This window comes from Cynocephalus volans, chromosome 3 (genome assembly GCF_027409185.1).
Source record: "Cynocephalus volans isolate mCynVol1 chromosome 3, mCynVol1.pri, whole genome shotgun sequence".
Classification (NCBI taxonomy): Eukaryota; Metazoa; Chordata; class Mammalia; order Dermoptera; family Cynocephalidae; genus Cynocephalus; species Cynocephalus volans.
The window spans coordinates 179275747-179296992 of record NC_084462.1 but is presented as its reverse complement, the minus strand read 5'-3'; the positions used below and the strand labels follow the sequence as shown (position 1 = coordinate 179296992).

Below are 21246 nucleotides of genomic sequence, written 5' to 3'. Positions count from 1 at the left end.
GGGCACTGTCTCCTGACCATTGCTCTGGGAAACGCTTTTGGTCCCAATAACTTTGGCTATGAGAGAGATGGATAACAACAGTTTCTCAACTGGCAGTTCTGGAGTAGACCCAGGGGCTCCTAGCATTTAACACCAGAAAATGGTAAAATGCCAGCTCTAAGGAGATCTGTGAATTCTTACCAACTTATTGACTTGCGGTCTTACATAAAAAGATTATAAATACTTCCTTTTCTTTTTTATTCTACTAAATTATGTTAATTTAGGTTATTTATGAATATATTTCTAAAGAGAAACTTGAAGGATGTGAAACATATAGTGTAGGGACCAAAAAAATATAATAATCCTAAGAAATGATTAATAAATTGATTGAGTGCCTTCTGGTCCATCTAGGTAAATCTGGCATAACTTGATGTGAAAAAATTCTGGAGAACTGTCTCAAGACCCATTTTGTGCAATGGAAAAGTATTAAAAACCCATCTCTCTAGCTCTTCTTTATTGGCCATAACCTGGCAAGCCCTGGCCCTGCCCTGGGGAGCTGCAGGGAGTGTGTCTTGTGGGGTCACACCACAGCTGAGTAGACTGATAAGACTGGTGAGCATGAGATCTCATAGGTATTAGAGAAATATTCTAAAAGTAGATATGTCTTGTGTTTGAATCCAGTGAAATCTGCAGAAAACTCACCGAACACGTGGAATCCCAAAGTGCAGGTATAGGTAGCCCATTCGATGTCTCTTGTAGTTTCCACACTTACGACCTGCTTACAAGCAGAGGGAACCCCTGGGAAAAGCAAACACAATCTGGTGATGTCTAAGCCAAGGTCCCCATTGCTCCCCTGAGTAAGGCTGAGCCCTCAGAGCTCTCCCAGGAGAGGGACACCCTCCTCTTCTGGGCCGTGGGAACCATGCGCACAGCTGTCAGCCCCGGCTGGGGCACCGCCTCCACTTCGCTTTCTTCCCGTTTCTTCTGAGTGTGTTTCCACAGACTGGCTTCTCTTGTCTTTGACCAGCCTCTGGTTCCTAGGCCTCCAGTTGCTCTGTACCCACTGGGGCCCTTGAACACAGCTCTGCCCTTGCTGCCAGGCTCCCCAGCCGTCCCCCAATATATCCCCTGCCCCTCACACCCCAGTCCCTGCAGCTCTGAGTTGGGAATGGAAGCTTATGGAAACAGCCACACCAAGTGCCTACAGCCTCCCAGGTGCCTTGTTTGTTCCCTACATGAGCTCTCACTAGTGGAGTATGAGACCCTGTCTGAGAAGATTCTAGACCCTGGGACTATCCCTGAGAGCCATCACCCTGCTTCTGCACCTGGGCCAGGCAGGACCTGGGGAGGGGGGAGAGAGAAGGCCCCGCGGCCGCCTTCCCCTGGAGGGAGCTCACTCCTGAAACATGCTTTTCCTCCTTCCCTGCCCACCAGCAGCCCTGCCTGTCCTGGGCTCCTCAGCAAGCAGGCGACACACCCAAGTAGGTGTGGCTTCCTCCCCTCCCACTGGCTCCTGATGCCTGCGGCCTGGCATCTGATCTCTGATTTCCTTATCTGTAAAATGGGGATAAGCCAGAAGAGAAAGTGTAGGTGAAGAGCACTGCGTTTTCTAGTAACTTCCAGCTGGGTGGAGACCAGGCCTTTCTCGTGCCCCATGACCCCCCTTGCTTAGCCTAGAGCTTGGACGTGGCAGGTGCTTGGTGTGAGCTTGGGGAATCAGTGCATGGCATGTGGCACATGCTTGGTGAGTGCCAGCTGTCATCATCTTCCCATTCCCAGGTCCTGCCTGGCCCAGAGACGGGCTGGGGAGGGGTTGGGAGAGGAGGACGAGGGGTCCCAGGGGCTGTTTTCCACCCAGGTGGGAGAGGCTTGATGGAGGTCTCTGCCCACTCCAGGTGACAACTTTACAAGGCTCCTCTCCTGCCACACCTTGCAGCCGCTGGCCTGCAGGGCTTGACCTCCTCCTCGGGGCAGGCCCTGCCTCTGCCCCTCCCCAGGGGCCCACGATCAGCCTGAACCCAAGGCAGCTCAGTGCCGGGCAGGACCCAAGAGGCGGTGCAACCCAACAGAGGCAGAGCACTGTTGTACAGGGAGGGAACGCCTGATGTCAGCTAACCGCCAAACAACTCCCGGGGTGTCACTCACAGTAAAGGATTTCATAGTCTCCAGAATTTGACACAAGGAATTGGGAGTTTACAGACCAGTCCAGGTGAGTAATGAAGCTGGAATGACCCTGGGAGAGAGAGACATTGTATGAGTTTCACATGTCTTATTTATAAGGCCACTTACGCTGTACTGATGGAATTAAGTGCCTTCGTGCACAGTCATGACACTTACCGAGCACTTGCCCACTCGCGCGTATTTCCTGCCGTTGTCGCTGACTCCGTAGATATAGATACAGTTGTCATGAGAGCCTATCGCTAAGAAATTCCCATCTATAAACATATGACAAATTACAGTTCAGATGTTAAAAGTAAACATTGTATTCATTACAAAGGATAATGCTAGTTGTCCCTATAGATTTAAACAAAATAGCCAGCTTAATGAATTATTTCGAAGAGAAAAATTTGCTTTTGAATGAATCCAATACCACTCCCAAAGCTACCTTTTGAAAAATACATACCTGACCAGATTATAACATATGTAAAGACTTTAAAAATCTTTTTTACAAATTCTTTTTTTTTTTTTTTTTTTGTCTTTTTGTGACCGGTAAGGGGATCGCAACCCTTGGCTTGGTGTCGCCTGCACCGTGCTCAGCCAGTGAGCGCACCGGCCATTCCTATATAGGATCCGAACCCGCGGCAGGAGCGCCGCTGCGCTCCCAAGTGCTGCACTCTCCCGAGTGCACCACGGAGCTGGCCCTTTACAAATTCTTTTTATAAAACTTTATAAAGTCTCATAAAACCCTTTCCTGGTCATACCTGTCCCCACCTCTGCAGGTGGAGACTCAATTCCTCAGTGAGGCCACAAGGCCCTCCAGAAGGTGGCCCTTCCAGCCACGCCGCCCCTCGCCAAGCACAAAGGCTCTCTCGTGCCTCTGCAGCCACTGTCCCCCTGCTGGGAGGGCTCTTCCACTTCTCATCCAATGGGCCATCACCTAGTGTCTTCCTCACCCGGACTTCCACCACCAGGACAGCCAGGAATCTGGCTGTGATGCTTGTGCCCAAGCACAGGGAGGGGGTGCATTGTACCAAAAACTGAGCCCGTGCATGAAGCCGGCAAATGAACGTGCTGCTAAAGGAGGAAGATGTGGGACATGCTGGAAATAGCCTGGGAAAAGGTCGGACTTTAACGAGCCAGGAAGCAGAAAGGACAGGGAACAAGGTCGATCCCAGAATGGGACGCAGAGCAGAGGGGTCTGCACACCCAGCTGGGGCTGCAGACAAGTCCTTACTCTCCCTGCGTGTCATTCCTCCACCCAGAGAACGTGGCCAGCAGGGCCTTCGCCGAGCAGTCAAGAGGACTCACTTGGACGATGTTTGTAAAGTACCTCGCGGTCACGGACGCATAATAAAGCTTCTTAAGGGTTTCCCTCCCCACTGGTTTTCCTTCTTCTGTGGTGGGAATCCTATAGGATAGAGCGTGGCCTGGCACCATCAGGAAATGGTATCTTAGGAAGTCTTGGCATAGGCCAGGTCAAAACAGGCGCTGGAATGGGGCAAATGAATTTTTTGCTGGGGAAAAAAAAAAAGGACTCCTGAAGGTGGGTACCGGTCATCATTTGCAGCTGACGGTTCTAGAGAAGGCCGGGCTCTGCACGGGAACCTCTGTCCCTACACTCGGCTCCTCCAACCTGTCACACCCTGGCAACAGCAACGAAGATGACCACAGTCACTAAATGCTACTAATCAATAGCCGATGTGCCAGGAAGACAGCGGAGCATATTCATGAGAATGTGGGCGTTGGATCAGAAAAACCTGGGTTCAAATCCTAGCTGTTTTACCTACATTCATTCATAAATACATAAAAACCAACCAGTTTTGGTCAGTACGCTAATCAGAGGCCAGACGAAACCTAGGAATGGCCTATTTCTCAGGTCCTGCAAAGCACTTTTTTCCCTATAATCAGCTCTCCTCTCCCCTGATAAATGCTCTAAGCCTCATTCCCCAGCTCTCAGAGACTGTGAAATTCCTACACTCACCCCACTGAAATAAGCTGGCATTTGGTCCAGAATGAAAACCAGCTGGAGACCTCACAAAGAGAAGAGAGCGAGAGCCCAGTCACTCAGAGAAGGACAACATTATAGCTAGTTTTTATTGACGACATACTCTGACCAGGTTTGGGGCTGGGGACTTTCACATAGATCATACTCAAGTCAAATAGCACCTCAGCAGAGGGTACAATGAGTCTCGCTCTGCAGATGAGGAACCGGAGGCTCAGGAACTTGCCTAAGGTGACACAGCCAGGTGAGCGGTATAGGAGGGAAGCCCGCACGCTTGGCTTGTTGGGCTCGGAATGACGAGTGGGAGCAGGTGGCAGAAAAGCACAGGTCTTGGGTGCAGCCACACAGCTACGGAGCATCCTCCCTTCCTGTCACACTGGGCATTCTGCTCTGGGCTCGGAGCTGTTGTATCTGCACAGGAAACAGCACATCGTGTGTGGACACTATGTGGCAGGGGAAAGAGGATGGTGGCACAGCAGGGGCTGGATCACAGCAGGTCTCATATGCTGGCAGATGAGGTGGATTTGATCCCAGAAGTGACAGAGTAAATACCAGATTCTGACCTATTCTAGTATAAGCAGAATAAACCCACATCTCAAACAATGACACGGATAAGATGAACGAACAGAGGAATACGCCTGCACGACCACTGCACCTAGTCCCTTCTGATCTTCTCTCTTTCATCTTCACGTTGAGATGTTTATCCTAGTTTCAATAGGCTGAAACTGGAACAGGCAGGCTCAGCATTTGCAGTTGGACTTAATGAACAGGAAATTATTTCCCTTCTATTTCTGTTATTCTTTTTTTAAAAAAGTACAATTTTAATTCAGTCAAAACTCTGTTTAAGATTCCTGATATGCACGTTAAGCATGGGAATCATCAGTATTACACTGCTATATTTAATGAATCCTGTGAGGGGCTGGCATTTTGCCAATGACCAGAGTTGACAGTGGTTTCAATAAAAATTCATACAACATTAGCTTATTAGCATAGGACCATCTTGTGTAAAGTATTTTATAAATGAACAGTAATTAATAAAATGTGACCGGAATGGATATTTGATGGTCCATAGAAATTCTCTAGGTTTGCTGTTCTTGGAGCACCAAAGAATCCCCTTCAAACTCTCTGGGTGATTCCAACACACACCCCAAGGACTCTGTTCACTGGCTGCAGGCAGGCACCTGTAATTCCAGGACTATCTTTCTGAACCTCCCTCTTCAACCACAGGTGAGACGGAGATTAGGAACTGAGAGCTGGAACTCCCTCTAGTGCTTACAGAATTGAGAAATTACCTGAAAGATTTATTTCTCAGTCCTGCTGGTTACGTTTTGACTGTATGGTTTAACTATGAGTAACTCCCAGCCCCTGTATACCATGCACACCTAACATCAACCTGAGAGAGGACTTAGAAGTAGTCCCCAATTCCTCTGAAGCACAATTCTCTAAAGCCCTAGTCTGTGGTGATGGGTTGGTGTCGGCCTATGTCGCTGAGTGCAAAGGCAGCATTTGCACATGGTCGGGCGGCCTGCAGCTGGGTGCTCTTCGGTCTTTCCCAGCATCCTGGAGGACTGGCTCCACCTGTAAAGCTCAAGAACCATTGGCTTTTCTTCCAGCAGTAAGCACAACATCCAGACTTTCCTGAGACTGAGAAGGAGAAAAATCCCTCATAATTTAATGATGGTTTTCCTTCTCAGTATACCACAGTGTAGGGAACTACCTGGGAGATTGGTCACAAGATCTACACTGGGATTTTGGCAGCAGGTTCTTGGAATTCCATGTCAATGGTATCCTGTGTTTGGGCATCTAATGATTTCTCTCCCTTTCCTTTTTTATCTAAAGTTTGTAAATACTTGACTCCAATGAGGAGCCAGTAATCTACAGTGGTGTAACCTACGTGCTGGAAAAATCTTGTGTGCAGCCAGCAAACTCATACTGCTGATCGCACTCTGTTCTGCATTATAGCTAGTTGCATGTAGTTAGTTCTGTCCACATTCATGCATGCAACTGATATTTATTACTGCGTAGTATGCTAGGAGCTGAGCATATAATGCTGAACAAAATAGGGTCCCTACCATACGGGACATTGGGCCACCCCCAAGGGTCTGAGCGCACCATCTGGGTGCTGCTCTGGGGTCACCGCCACTGCCGCTGCTGCCATCTCCACCTGTGACATCTGCACAATGCTCTTCTCTTCAGAGCACACATTCACACCTCTTTCAGATGAGTCTCATAATAGCTTGCTGTCTGACTTGACAAGGTCACCTGGCTAGTGAAGAGAGGACACTGGATCCAAATGCAGTTGCCCAGGAGTTGGCCCGGGGCTTTCACCTCTGCCCTACACAGCCTTCGGTCAATGCCTCAGAAGCTCCAGAGGCAGAGTTACGGGTAGAAACAGCTCTCTGGTCTCCAGGGAATGGTCATTAGTATAACTGACAAGAAATGGAAACATACTTCCCAAAGGACCCCGCTCGTGTTAGCAGGAACTGATAGATATCTGAGGGCTTTCTAAGAAAACAGGCTGTAGAGGAGGCCTGCTTGCACTTAGCAGAGATTCAGAATAACTAAGAAAAGGATGAGAAACACATAAGAGGATAAAGAATATTGGCTATAATTAACAGCAAGAAATGTGATACTTAAGAGGTCATGAACAAAGGGCATTCTGAGTCGGGGAAGATCCTTCTCAACATGAAGAAAAGGCTCCCAAGGTGGCTGGGCAGTTGTCTTTTTAGGGTAAGATCTTATGAACTTTGCTCATGCATAAAGAAAAATCACCTGCAAGGGGTGTTCTTTCTATAAGGTTCTTTCGAGAGATCGAGAACACGGTCCCATCGTGAGTTATAACATAGAAGGTTGCTACGGAGGAGTAGAGCTCAGTCTTGGCCAAGCATTTCCATAGGCCCAAACTGCTATTTCCAAGACTGTTAACACAGACAAATGTCCTGCATATCATAGAAAAACAGTATTTCCTAAAACATAATCATACAATGAAAAGGCTTAGAAATAATCACCCAGTAGCAATGAGCATGCCTAGCTCCATATGTGATCTCCAAGCTGCATTTCAGACACGAAAGGAACTAGGGGCACCTAGTTAACATAGGCGTGAGGCAAGAAATGTACACGATGATCCTGGAACAACTTGTTATGCCAGTGAATGAGTATCAAAGGTCATAAGTATGTCAAAGGGCCTCAGGAGCCAATCTGAAGTGGCTTCCACTTGCCAACGATGGATAAATTATTCCATCTATTATAACTATAATAGATAGAAACATAGTGAATATACTGAAATTCATCACGGCACCAAAACTACCACCAGCACCAGCAGCACCACAAATTGGCCACTGTTTGAGGATGCAAGGAGCAGACTCATTGTCTCCAAGGCTGGAAAATAAAGTGAAAGAAATCAAGCCTTTATCTTGACTTTCCTATATGAACTTTACTGCTGGGTAAAAAGTACTAGATGAAGGAAACATTCTCATTATAGAGGTAAGAGAGCTAATAAATGAAGAAGAAAAGTTAAAGTTGGAAAATCAATAGTTTGCAGTCCCTTATGGATCTAGGCATCGGGGCATTAACAGCTGCCAATATCACAAAAAAGAGGCAAATCTATTATGTGCCTCCTGTAGGAAAAATACACCAGTACACATAGAACTTGAGTATGATCAAGGCTTGAGATCCCAAAATCACTTTACAGGAAATACAGGGGACAGAGGAACAAGTTAAGCAACACCACAGGGATGCATTCAGTTAAATCCAGTGTAGAAAATGCTATGGGCAAAATGAGACAGTTTCTTCAACAAACTTACTACAAGAGAGGGAGAGAGAGAAAATACTCATGGATTCAAAGAAACTTATGAGACACATCAACCAATTACCATGTGTGGGCCTTTATTTTGGATCCTGATTTCAACAAATTGTTTTTTTTTAAAAAGTGTCAATTGAAAATTCGAATACCAACTGGACATATGTCGATATTAAGAAATCAGTGTTAATTTGGGTTGGGGAGAAGACAATGATATTGTGGTTATGTTAAAAATAAGAGGGCAGGACTTCTATCTGTGGCCAAGTGAGGTTTGCAATTGCTTTATGGCTCTCCATAAAGCAATTATGAAACTGTACAAAATCGACAAAAACAACCATGTCAGCACTCTGGAAACTGGCCAAAGACATCAAACAATCTGAGAAGTGTTTGTGTGAAAATATGCTGGACTTCAGATAGGAACAGATGAGCCTATTGGAGTTCCCTGGGCTGTCCTCACACCCTCCCAGCAGCTTGCTGGCACAGAGGTTCCACCAGGGAAGAGCAAACTCTGAGGATCAGCAGCTTTGTGGCTGTGGTCAAAGGGGCTCACTCAATATGAAGCCCTGGGAGACACCTGGATCCAGCAGCATTGTTGATGGAAGTGACCATCTCTACGGTTCTGCAAGCCCGAGCTTAGGGTTGTGATTGGGGCAAGCGTATTCCTAGCTGATGATTAAAGTCACACAAAATGTATTTTATGACTATAATAAAGTTAAATTAGAAATCAACAACAGGAAGAAATATGTAAATCCCCAAATATTTGGAAATTAAGCAATACATTTCTACAAGATCAGTGCTCTAAGCCCTGAGCTATGGAGCCTACAATACATTTCTAAAGAACTCATAGGCCAAAGAAAAAAATCATCATTGAAATTAGGAAATATTTTGAACTGAATGAAAATGAAAACAGTATTTATGGGATGTGGCTAAAGCAGTGCTTAATGGGAAATTTATAGTTTTAAACATCTAAACCAGAAAAGAAAGATCTCCAATAAATAACCCAAGCTTCTGCCTTAAAAAACTAAAAAAGAAGAACAAACTAAACATAAATCAAGCAGAAGAAAGGAATAATAAAGATCAGAACAGAAGAAAACAGAAATCAGAAAAACAATGGAAAAAAATCAATAAAACCAAAAGTTGGTTCTTCGAAAAGATCCATAAAATTGATAAACCTTTTGCTAGACTGACCTGGAAAAAAAAAGAGAAGACACAAGTTACCAGAATCAAGGATGAAAGACAGGTCACTCACTACCAACCTCAGAAAAATTAAAAGGGATTACAAGCAAATATGAACAATTTTATGCCAAGAAATTAGACAATTTAGAGGAAATGGACAAATTTCTTGGTAGACGCGTATTACCAAACTGACTCAAGAAGAAATAGAAAATCTGAATAGAAGTATAACACATAAAGTAAACTAGTAATTTAAAAACATCCCCCCCCCAAAAAGCCCAGATGGTTTCACTGAATTCACATGAATTCTAACAAATATTTAATAAAGAAATTCCAATCCTTCACAAACTCTTTCAGAAAAGAAAGGAGGAAAGAATACTTTCCAACTTACTTTATAAGGCCAATATAACTTTCATAACTAAGGCAGACAAAGATATCACAACAAAAGAAGACTACAGATCGGTATCTCTCATGTACATGGGTGTAAAAATCCTTAACAGAATATCAACAAACGGAATCCAGCAATATATAAAAGGGACTACACACAATTATCAAGTGAAACTTATCACGGGAATGCAAAGTTGATTTAATATCTGAAAAATGATGTAATATACCATATTAATAAAATAAAGGACAAAAACCACACAGTCATCTCAATAGATACAGAAAAAGTACTTGACAAAGCCCAATACGGATTCATGCTAAAAACTCTAAATAAGGAACAGAAGAGAACTTTCTCATCATGATAAAGGGCATCTTTATCCTTAATGATGGAAGACTAAATAATTTTTCTCCTCAGGTTGGGGGCAAGGCAAGGATCCACTCTTGCCACTTCTGTTTAACATTGTGCTGGAGGTACCAGCTAATGCAGTAAGGGGGGAAAAAAACCAACACAAAAAGTGAAAAACTCAAGCCATCCAGATTGGAAAGGAAGAAGTAAAACGGTATTTATTTGCAGATGACATGATCCTATATGAAGAAAAATCCCAAGGATTCCACGTACACACACAAAAAGCTACTAAAACTACAGGATATAAGATCCATGTGCAAAATTCAATTTTACTTCTATATACTAGCAACCAACAATGTGAAATTAAAATTCAGAAAATGGCACAAAAACATCTTAGGAATAAACAATTAACAATGTGCAAGACTTGTACACCAGAAAATATAAAACATCACTGAGAAAAATTAAAGAAGATCTAAATAAATGGAGAGACACACCATGTTCATGGCAGAGAAGACTCAATATTGTCAAGGTAGCAATTCTCCCCCATATTGACGTATATAAATTCCAAATACTCCTTATTAAAATTCTGGTAGGCTTTTTAAAATTAGAAATTGGCAAGCTGATCCTAAAATTTATATAAAATTTTATATATGGTAAAGACCTAAAAGCAAAAACAATTTTGAAAAAAAAAAAAACCCACAACGAAGCTGGAGGAATTACACTAATCAATGTCAACTTACTCTAAAATCACTAATTAAGACTGTGTGGTATCGTCACAAGGATTATGATATAGGTGAAGGGGACAGAACTGAGTATCTGAAAATAAAACCTTACATTTACGGTCAACTGATTTTTGATAGAAGTGCCAATATAATTCAATAGAAAAAGGATGATCTTTTCAACAAATGGTTCTGGGACAACTGGATGTTTTATGCAGAACAAATAAACTTAGACTCCTACCTCTCACCACATACGAAAATTAATTCAAAATGGATCACAGACCTAAAGGCTAAAACAATAACCCTTCTAAAAGAAAGCACAGGGGAGTATAACACCAAGAGCATGATCCATATAAGAAAACCTTGATAAACTGGACTTCATCAAAATTAAAAACTTTTAGGCCTCAAAAGTCCCCATTAAGAAAATGAAAAGTCAAGCCATATACAGGGAAAAATATCGGCAAATCATATTTCTTATAATGAACTTATATGGAATATAAATAGAGCTCTTATAAATCATTAGTAAGACAAACAACCCAATTAAAAGACGGGCAAGATATGTGAATAGATATTTCACCAAAGATGACATAGGAATGACTAATAGGTATATGGGAAAATGCTGAATATCAACAGTCATTATGGAAATGCCAACTAAAACCACAATGAGATACCATTACACCCCTATTAGAATGGCTATAATAAAAAAGACAGTACCGGGTGTTGGTGAGAATGTGGTGGTACTAGAACCCCCAGACATTGCTGGTGACAATGGAAAGCAGGACTGCCACTTTGAAAAACAGTTTGGCAGTTTCATGAAATGATAAACCTAAGTTTACCATACAATCCACCAATTTCACTCCTAGAAATTTACCCATGAGAAGTGCAAACATATGTCTATAAAAAGACATATACATGAATGTTCATAGCAGCATTATTCATAATAGTAAAAAACCAGAAATGATCCAAATTGTCTATGAACTGATGAGTACATACACAAGATGTGGCATACCCATAAAATGAATAGTTTCCAGAAATTAAAAAGGAGTAAACTACTGATACATGCACAATAACACAGGTTCATCTCAAAAACATTACTCTACATGAAAGAAACTTAACAGATTACATACTGTATGTAGGGTGAATGCTGGACACAGCCCTATTCCTCTTCCCTGTGTATACCAGAGCTTCCCCTCCCCCCTGGGAGACTACCCTCGGCCAGGCCAAGGTCATTACCCAAGGAAAGGCACGTCCCCTTTAAAACAGAGGGCTGGAGGGAGTAGGGACCATCAGTAAATGAACAAGCTCTCTGGTGCCAGGAGAGTAGCAAGTAGATTAACTTATCTGCTCAGCCAGATCTCCCATGTGTTCTCAGTTATGTAAGCTGGGTTAGAGTCTACACATAAGCCAGAAAATGATTTACACCACTACTCTGTTCACTATATAACTGTTGTATGTACTCCATGGTGGTGTGGATTTTCTGACCAATGGCCGCCTAGGTACCTCTCATAAGTCTGATAATAACCGGGTGAGTTTTCTGGAACAGGCAAACACTATGTGGGTGCTCTTGCAGATTTGGGGCTCCTGCATTATAGTGCATGATTCCATCTATATGATATGTCCAGAAATGGCAATTAATAGAGACAGAACACAGACCAGTTGCTGCCTTGGGCAGGGTGTGGGGGTGGAGAGGAATTGCTGATGGGTGTGGAGGGAACTTTTTTGGGTGATGGAAAGGTTTTAAAACTTGACTGCACAACTCTACAAATTTACTAAGAATCACTGAATCGAACTTCCAGTCAAGATGGCGGAACAGGCGGTCCCCAGCATCACTTTATCCCACAAATCAACCAATTTACAACTATCAAAAAGCACTGATAGCCAAGCTGGGGCCACTAGAGCTCAGGGGAAGAGGAGGAAGGACTTAAAGAGTGCATGAAGGCAGGACAAGCCATGATGAGAGAAAGAAAAAACCACTCCGACCATTTCAAATCCCAGCTGCTTCCAGGATGGAGCTGCTAAGTGCACAGAGCAGGAGCTGGCGGAAGCCACAGCTGTGCCCTTCAGATGAAGTTGCTTGGAGGCAGCAGGGGAGAAGAGGGCCTTGGTGGCCCCCAGGACAGCAAGACCACTAACAGGGTTCCCATGTTCTCACATAGGAGCAAGGAGCCACAACAAGTGAAAAAAGGAGCCACTCAGAGGCTGGCGAGTCATCGCAAGGGTCTGGAGCACAGCCTGCCCCATGGGAAGTGTTTGGAGCACAGGCGGTGGGGGAGACAGGACCACCGGAGGAACACTGGGGCACAGCGAGGACAGCTGATCTGACCCCCCAATCAGTGCAGGACCACTCAGAGGAGACTGGTCAGGAATATAGAACTGCAGGAGGTGCAGTTTGCTGAAAAGACTCAGACCCAGACCAGTGTTTCTACACAAGCCAGGTACACTGGATCTCTTGAGAGCCAGAAGTACCTATAAAGTCAACGATTAAAACCTGAGCTGCGCAAAAAGCCTTCCCCAGGGAATCAGCAGCAAAGCAACAATTTAGCTCAACCACAGAGCTCAAGTACTGGTCCCTACAGGAAGTTCCCCCATTTTAGAAGTAAGCAAAGGACAACAAATTAGTTCCAGCAGACAGTATAAGTGATGGGAACAACACAGAACTAAAAGAAAAAACAAAGTGCCCACAACCAGAGACAAAGTTTGACATTAACCAGTAAAGGTCTCATTTCACCAAAGAACACCTATAACACCTAGAAGGACTGGAAGTCCCCTGGGATACCAAGCCAGAAAGGGGGGAGGGCTGGGGGCCTTAGCCATGTCCCCTGACACCCCCAACCAGTTCCCAGGGTGGGGGCCCTGGGCCTTGGCTATGCCCCCCTGACACCTGCAACCAGCCCAGCAATGACCACCGAGCTGCAGCAAGAAGGGCCCCAGGCTCCCGAGCTTGGGTGGTTGGGGGCAAAGGTTTTTGCCACACACCCCTGACATATTCACCCAGCCCGGCAATGACCAAGCCCCCGGTCTCCCCTGTGTGAATGAGGGGGGTGTCACAGGCCTCAATCCCCCTCTCCCTCCTCCTTCCATCCCATTTCCTTCCCTTTTCTCCTCTCCCCCTCCCTCCCAACTGCTCCGCAACAACATCATAGAATGTAAAAAATAATTAATAGTAATAAAAAATAAATTTTAAAAAAAAAGAATCACTGAATCATGCATTTATAATGGGTAAATTATTACATGTGAATTATACCTAAATAAAGCTATTAAAAAAGAGTCCTCATCTTTTTGAGAAATATACAGCAATATTAACAGATGAGATGGAAAGATGCCTGAGAACTGCTTCAAAATAATATGGAAGTGGGGGCAGTGGGTGGGGCCACAGACAACGAAACTAGCAAGCGTCCATCACTGTGGAAGCCGGTCATGAGCACGTGGGGTTTATCACGCTCCTTGGCCTAATTTTGTCTACATTTGAAATTTTCTGTAATACAAAGTTAAAAAATATGCAAGCATGGTTACACAAATGAGGAAAGAAAATCCCTAAATGCCACAATTACATGCATGAATAATTTGAATTTCGCTCTGAGGAGGCTTGTGAAATTTTTTCTTTAGGGACATTTATACACAATTTCATAATTCTGTTGGAACTGTAGAGTAGTGAACGGTTTGTCTTCTAACCTGGTGAGTAACGCATTACAGAGAGCTGTTCATTTCCATCTGTGTGAACGGTGACCAAGTCTTTTGTTTCTGTGTCAAACACAAACCACCTGTTGTAAACACGAGAAAAAGCACAATGAGTTGTTCAGTGAGAAAATGAAGTAAGACTATTACAATAGTGAGACTATGAAAAACTAATAATCATAAGGGCTTAATAAATACTTTGTGTTTGCTTAACAAGAAAGCTTATTCCCAGCTTTTATTTAAAGAAAATTTCCTATATACAAGCCTTTCCTACAAAATGGAATGGCATATTGGCTACCATTCAAAACTATTTGCTTATCAATGGTATGACATGGCTTTTCAGTGTTTGTGTTTTGTCATTTACATATGGAAAGAGAGAAGGCCCGGGGAAGAGAAGGTGGCCAACACCTAGTGCTGGGGCCTGTGGTCAGAGGAGGTGGCAAAAGACCATGTGCAAGAGCTCACCCAGAGACTTGACACAGGGAGAAGCCCAGGGGGACGGGCCGGGACAACTCGGGGGGGCAGTGATATTCTGAACTGTGCTGTGCAAGCACAGGTGGCCGAGAGTCCAGACCTTCTGTAAATGCTGTCATGCAACCAATGGGTGAAAGAAAGGACAGAGAGAATGAAGAAAGGCGAGTAGAGGACTATTCCTTGAATTTAACCTCTCTGGGCCCAGTTTTTGCAATTGTAAATAGGGGATAAGAGTTCAGGTCTACTTTGCAGGCTCAATGTCAAAGTCAAATGATAGTGGAAATGGAAGTGCTCTGTATCCTCTGATAAGGTTGCGGAACTCACTAAAGGTCTGTTAAATGCCAGAATGATCGAACTCTCCTGCCCAATGTATTATCAAGTGGTGGCAGTAAGTAGGACCCAGTGTTTTCAAGGATGACAAGGAATGCAGGCTCCTTGCTGCTGCAGTTTCAAACCTAGATGACTTAACATCCATCGGCATGTCTACTGAGGCAGAGTTACTGTTTTCTTTTCTTCTGTGTGGCACTAACGATTACCACTCATCGTGTGGACTTCCTGTCCCCACTAAAATGTAGATTTTGCTTCTCAGCTTTGATTCCTTGCATCTTGAACAACCATTTACCATTATGTGCTATTTAACCTTAATACAGGCTGAAATGGAAGAAACAGACTGGGGCACACTAGAATATGCCTTTCAAAAGTCCTGTTAAATCGACAGCATCAGGAGCATCTGGTCCTAGCACTGGAGATGCGGGAGGCATAGACAGAGGGAAGGGATTAGGTCACGTATTCTCTCTTCCACCCCAGGACGCTGTCTGTGATCCTGAGCCGTCACCCTGTCCTGCCACGCACAGTCAGCAGGTGGACGATGGCGACACCTGCCTGTCGCCTGGCTGTCACCAGTCATCACGGGTGGGAACCTGCTGAGTTCGAAGCTTCAGCTGTCTCAAAGAGTCAAATGGAACATGGGGTGTGTGCATGTGTGCATGCGTGTGTGTCGCTATGCAAACATTTTCATAAAGAATGCTGTTGGATACATGGAGCTCTCCTCTTAAGATATTGCTACCTATGAGGCTGAGAAGACATATAGCCAAGACCGAACCGTGCCTGTCCCTGGGGAAATACGAGTAACAAGCTTCATTTCCATAAGCACTGAAAACAAAGCCGTGCTGGTATGAACTCACCTCCCGGTTAGTGTTCCAACTGCAACCACAGACCCTGAAGGATGAAAACCAGAAGACTGAGCTGGATCCTAAAATATTTTAAAGGAAATGTAAATTGATGGACAGATACAACACTATAGCATAAAACAGACACATACACAGCTCTAGTTCCTTAGAGCTATATGGCTCTGTTTGAAAAGTCTCTTTTTTCTTGAGAGAGGAAAATGTTTTCCTACTTGAGTGAATGTCACATTTCAATAATGCTAAATTTTTATCCTTTTAGAATTTCTCTTTTTGCCATATCCTTTCCTATCTATGGTAATGAAAATAAAGACAAACAAGTAAATGCTTTTCTTCCAAATTAGGGTTCATAGAACCCAGTCCCTTCAGGCTCTTCCATCTGGGTGCTGAGCTGGCCACCAGTGACGGGCACCCCTCGGCACACCTGCTCGGCAAGTGAAGGGAAGGAGAGCTGAAACTCGGACCCAGCATCCAGGAAATGCCAGCAACCTTGCCGGGATGAAAGGGTGATGAAAAGGTCTCCTGAGGGGCTATTTCCTTCAGTGGGATCACGCATATCATTGAAAGCATCAGAAACATGGAATGTGCTTTTGACTCACTCCGTATGATACAGTGGAAAGAGTGTAGGTTTGGGAGTCAGACTAGACTGGGTGTAAACACTAGCTCTGTCGCTTACTAACTAGTGACCATGCAAATTATTTAACTAGTCTAAACCTCAATTTCCTAATCAATAAAATCAGAGTTAAAAAAAAGCCCAAAACTTCCACCTGCTGGGCTGCCTAAAGGATTATGCTTAAAACACACGCAGTGCTTGGCAGGCAAATAGTCAGCGCTCAAGAAACACATGACTGTTTTACATGTAGGAAAGGGATATTTCAACACCCTGACGTGCAATCTGAGTTTCTTTTGCAAAGGTCACAGAGATGCTGACTTTATGCTTTACCTTTACCATCAAACTGAAAACGTAGACATAAATTGTATGGTTTCAGTACAACTTGTAAATCCTCCTTCAAAGGGTACACTGTAAACAGGCTCATAACAAAAACTTCTCAGCATTTAAGGCAGTTAAGAGACTCTGCACTTGGAAAACCTAACAACCAACTCAGAAAAGCTAACTTGCTGTTGAAAAATTCAGGAGTAAACTTCAGAGTTACATGGATAAGACCACTCAAGACACTGTTCAAAGCAATGCAATCCTAAAGAGATAAATCGAATGACATTTGCTTTGGGACAATTTTATATCACGATTAATTTCATGCAAAAAAAATGAACATGTTCCAGATGAATCTGCATAAGAAAAATGGAAATGTAACGTGCATATTTACCTCTATTATTTTGTCCCAGACAGGCCGGTGACCAACAGCGTCCCAGAGAGTGGCATGCTTGTCATGACCACAGGTCAAGAATTGAGGTTTGGAGGCATGGATGGCCAGTCCCCAGAGCTCATCAGTGTGACCCTACAAAGAACCGAGACACACAGAAGCTCTGAGATACCTCCATCACCACACAGGAGCCCTAAGGAGGACAAACCATGCCTTCATGCCCACTGCATGACCGCCCCATCAGTCTCTCTGTCCCCCACTGAACTCATGGCAGCAAATAAAACTCCGAAGTGGAGGAAGGTTATCTCGGTATAAAACACAGGAATTATCGCCTCCTTGTAATGCTTGATTATATTCTGATATAATACAAAATCAAAGTGCTTGGTGGGCCTGCTTAATGGGACCGCACCTGAGTGATGGGCACAAAGTCCCCCGACAGAGTGCCCTGCAGGACAAAGTTTCTCGTCGTGCCTATCAAGATCACGTCGCCTTTGCCCTCTGCCACTGTTCGGATTGGACCAAACTGTTCTGGAATCTGCATTGAAAAGAGTCATACGAAAAGACAAGATTTAAAATGTCATTAAATTGTTAGCTCAGTCATTCCAAATACTTGTTTACACATCATACTGAAAGCTCCTATCATATCATGCTGATAGACGGAGACAGAGAGTTTTTTTATTTTATTTATTTATTTATTTATTCTGACCAGTAAGTGGATTGCAACCCTTGCCATGGTGTGGTCTGCACCATGCTCAGCCAGTGAGCGCACCGGCCATCCCTATATAGGATCTGAACCTGCAGCCTCGGTGCTAGCAGCGCTGCACTCTCCCGAGTGAGCCACGGGGTCAGCCCTGGGGACAGAGAGTTTTAGATAGATAGATACCACACTCAGTTGTTGAGTGAATAATCAAAACCTCAAACCTCAATTTTAAAGTACAATCATGTTATGTATTTTTATATGTTTTAGAAGAATCAGCAAGAGTAAGTTGTTTAAAACAAAAAAAGAATTTTTCTTGACAAAATAAAAAAATAAGGAATACTACTGGTTAGTTTACTCTTTACTTGTTATAACTTCTGATAGCAGTAGCAGATAAAATTTGGAAAGTAAAGAACACTACGACACTGCTATAACGAGAGTTCCTAAAAATACACTGTAACCTAAAATGGTAAATTATTTGGCAACATCACTCTCTTTAGTTTTAAAATCCATTGTTCTTGTCGGTTTAATGTATGGAATAATCTAAATGTTAAGAAAAAGAATTTCAAAATATACCAAGAACAATTTGCTACGATAAAGTAAATGAAGTTCTTGCACCATAAAAAGGACAAGCTCTGCAGCTCGACCCAGGCAGGCTGAGGGCGGGCGCCGCAGTTCCTCAATGATAAGCAGCAGCCTGCTCTCATACAAACCCCCTCGAATCCCCTCTCCAGCGAGCTTTGTTAGCACATCGAGTAGAGCGGCGACGAGCCACGCTAACCAAGAGGAATCACAGGCACTAACAAATGCTGAGTCATCTCCATGACGCTAGATGAGGCTCTGGAGCTTCTTTACAGCTATAATTTAATAACTATAATTTAAATTATATTAAATTATCATTTAATATAATTTAGTATGCCTATGACTCCAGCAATTTATGACACGTTCAATCAAATGCTGGTCAAATCTTACTAAAAATGTTATTACAACTAAATTGAAAGGGAACATGATTTTCAAAGCTGCAATGAAGGCCTTCCTTTATGAACAGCAATCACCACCAGAACCCATCTTCCTTCTTCTCCCAGAGAAGGGTGCCATGCTGCTCTCTATGTGATGTGTAAGGGTGTTGTGTGTATCTGACTCAGAAGTCGGAAAAGTCCAAAAACGTGTCCGTTCTACGTGAGGCATAAAGAGCACTGCCCTTCAGATTGATGACAGTTTTGCAATCTGTCTGCTCGCGATTTTCTGGAACCTGGGGGAGAAAATTCACTGAGTGTGTAGAGGGAAAATTAGACTCCCTGCCTATGTCTCCCACCGGGGTGCAGAGCTGCCGACTAGGTAACAAGGAGGTGATATGCCTGTCAAAGGCAGTTAGAGCTCCAGGGAGTCTGTTGGCACTCAGCAGACAGCCATGACTAAGTAGATACTCAATAATTAGTGTAATCAGAGCAGTAATGTCTCCAGAATAACACGCTGGAAATTAAAGTGAAAAAAGAAAGATTTTAATGATAAATCAAAATGTACATAATAATCCCTTGGAAAACTGAGATTGGTTCTAATATAAAAATATCCTAAATATGAAGTGTGTTCCAACCACAAATTTTATAAATCTAATTCCATTTCAGTAGTTGTACTTAAACTGCCTCCACGATTTTAATAAAATCTGATACCCCCGTAAAGTATGATTTCATCTAAACAACATTCAAAACTGTAAGCTAAAGATTTCATACTAACAAGGAAACTGGTTAGGATAACAGTTTAAGGTTCAAAATGAATTTCAATAGTGGTGTTTGTTGACCTACCTCAGTTTTATGAAGTTTTTGATAGTTTCCATTCCAGGAAATGAGCTTTCGATCTTTCCCTCCTCCTGACACCAGTGTGCCATCTCTTAACATACAAAGTGCAAAAATACCACCCTCATGGGCCCCTTGAACTGCGTAGCTTATTCGATTCGTACCTAAACACGCCAAGAAAACCATCATTAGTACATTGTCAAAAAGCGTGCCTCTTCCCACTTGCAAATCTCATTTCATTTTTGTTTTAAAAGGTGATACTGTCAGTTAGCACATCTTTGTAGTATGAATTTATGAAGGACTCAGTTTCTAGAAGTTCAGACAGTCCCCAACAAGTATGAACTGGATTACTTTATAATTAAGGAAATTAAGCGGAAACAAAGCATCGCATGGCTGGAGTACAGTGTGGCTGAGAACATAGACTTCCAGTTTCTATTTCTATTCCAACTCTACCCTCTGTGAGCTGTGTGTCTTTGACAAGTTACTCAACTGCTCTACATCTCAGCTCCCCCCTTGGGGACCGAGGCTACTGCTTATCCCACAGGACTCCTGTAAGGACTAAACAAACAGTGTATAAAGCAGCCAGCACCAGGAGTAGGGATATTACCAAAGTCACCATATTATCCTGAAATTACACTTACAGGTCTATCTCCACCTTCACCTCAAATAAGATCCTTGACTACAGGGATGGTGTACTTCCCCCTTTTTCCTGGCTCCTGGGGAAGCACTCATCGATGCTCATTGGACTTAACTGAACACATGTTTCTGAGTGATGACTCTCCCTGATTGAACTGCCTACCCTGGCAGTGGAGGATCTGAAATGACTCATCTGTGTTTGCAGTGTCCTGCACATAATTAACACTCAATAAATGTCTGCCAAGTGCATGTGAGTCAGAAAAGTTACTTGAATATTTTTTAGCTATATAACAGCCATTAATAACTTCATCAGTATAATCTGTTAATAGATCTAATAAAGCGATTAATTCCATCATAAGACCTCAAGTTTAAAGAGCCCTTTAGAACAATATAAGGTCAACAAGTCTTACTATTATTCCCCAGTTTTCCTCTGCTCTAGTTTTACGGGTTCACGTCACACATGTGCACATGTACGAGTGTGTATGCACCTACATAACTTGGAATCTAATAATATTCCTCTAAGTTACATTAACAGACAATTCTTACAAAAGTCACGTTTGGCTTCTTACTTAAAACATTACCAAAAACACTGGCTCTGTGAACAATCACTTGTTACCTTTTCCCCACACTAAAATGTTGCCACTTGAGTCTCCAGTGATGGTGTCACCATTTTCAGAAAAAGTCACACAGAGGACAAACTTTGGCTTTTCTTGTTTCTGCAGAATGTAGCAAACATATATATTTAATCCTCCTTTTATTTGCATTCATAATCTCTAGGATCACAGTAATCCCAAACTGCATAGTGTCAAGCTTCTGTCACCACCCTGCGCGTCTTCCACTTTTATCTACCGTTATGTAACTTAGGCCACGAGATGAACTGCTCTAAGAGAAAGAAATTCCTGA

The 21246-nt window shown here is 43.3% G+C and overlaps 1 protein-coding gene across 9 annotated transcripts in view; it reads right to left on the bottom strand.

Moving 5' to 3' along the window:
• EML1 (EMAP like 1) overlaps positions 1-21246 on the bottom strand; it is a 174943-nt gene that overhangs the window by 3228 nt on the left and 150469 nt on the right. For all 9 annotated transcript variants that reach the window (XM_063091536.1, XM_063091538.1, XM_063091539.1 and 6 more), the window contains 9 exons: positions 20960-21059; positions 19717-19871; positions 17627-17752; positions 17221-17352; positions 15896-15963; positions 14235-14323; positions 2317-2414; positions 2125-2212; positions 682-777 (listed from right to left, as the gene is read on the bottom strand). In XM_063091536.1, the coding sequence (XP_062947606.1) occupies positions 682-777; positions 2125-2212; positions 2317-2414; positions 14235-14323; positions 15896-15963; positions 17221-17352; positions 17627-17752; positions 19717-19871; positions 20960-21059 (952 nt within the window). The remainder of the gene's footprint in view (positions 1-681; positions 778-2124; positions 2213-2316; positions 2415-14234; positions 14324-15895; positions 15964-17220; positions 17353-17626; positions 17753-19716; positions 19872-20959; positions 21060-21246) is intronic.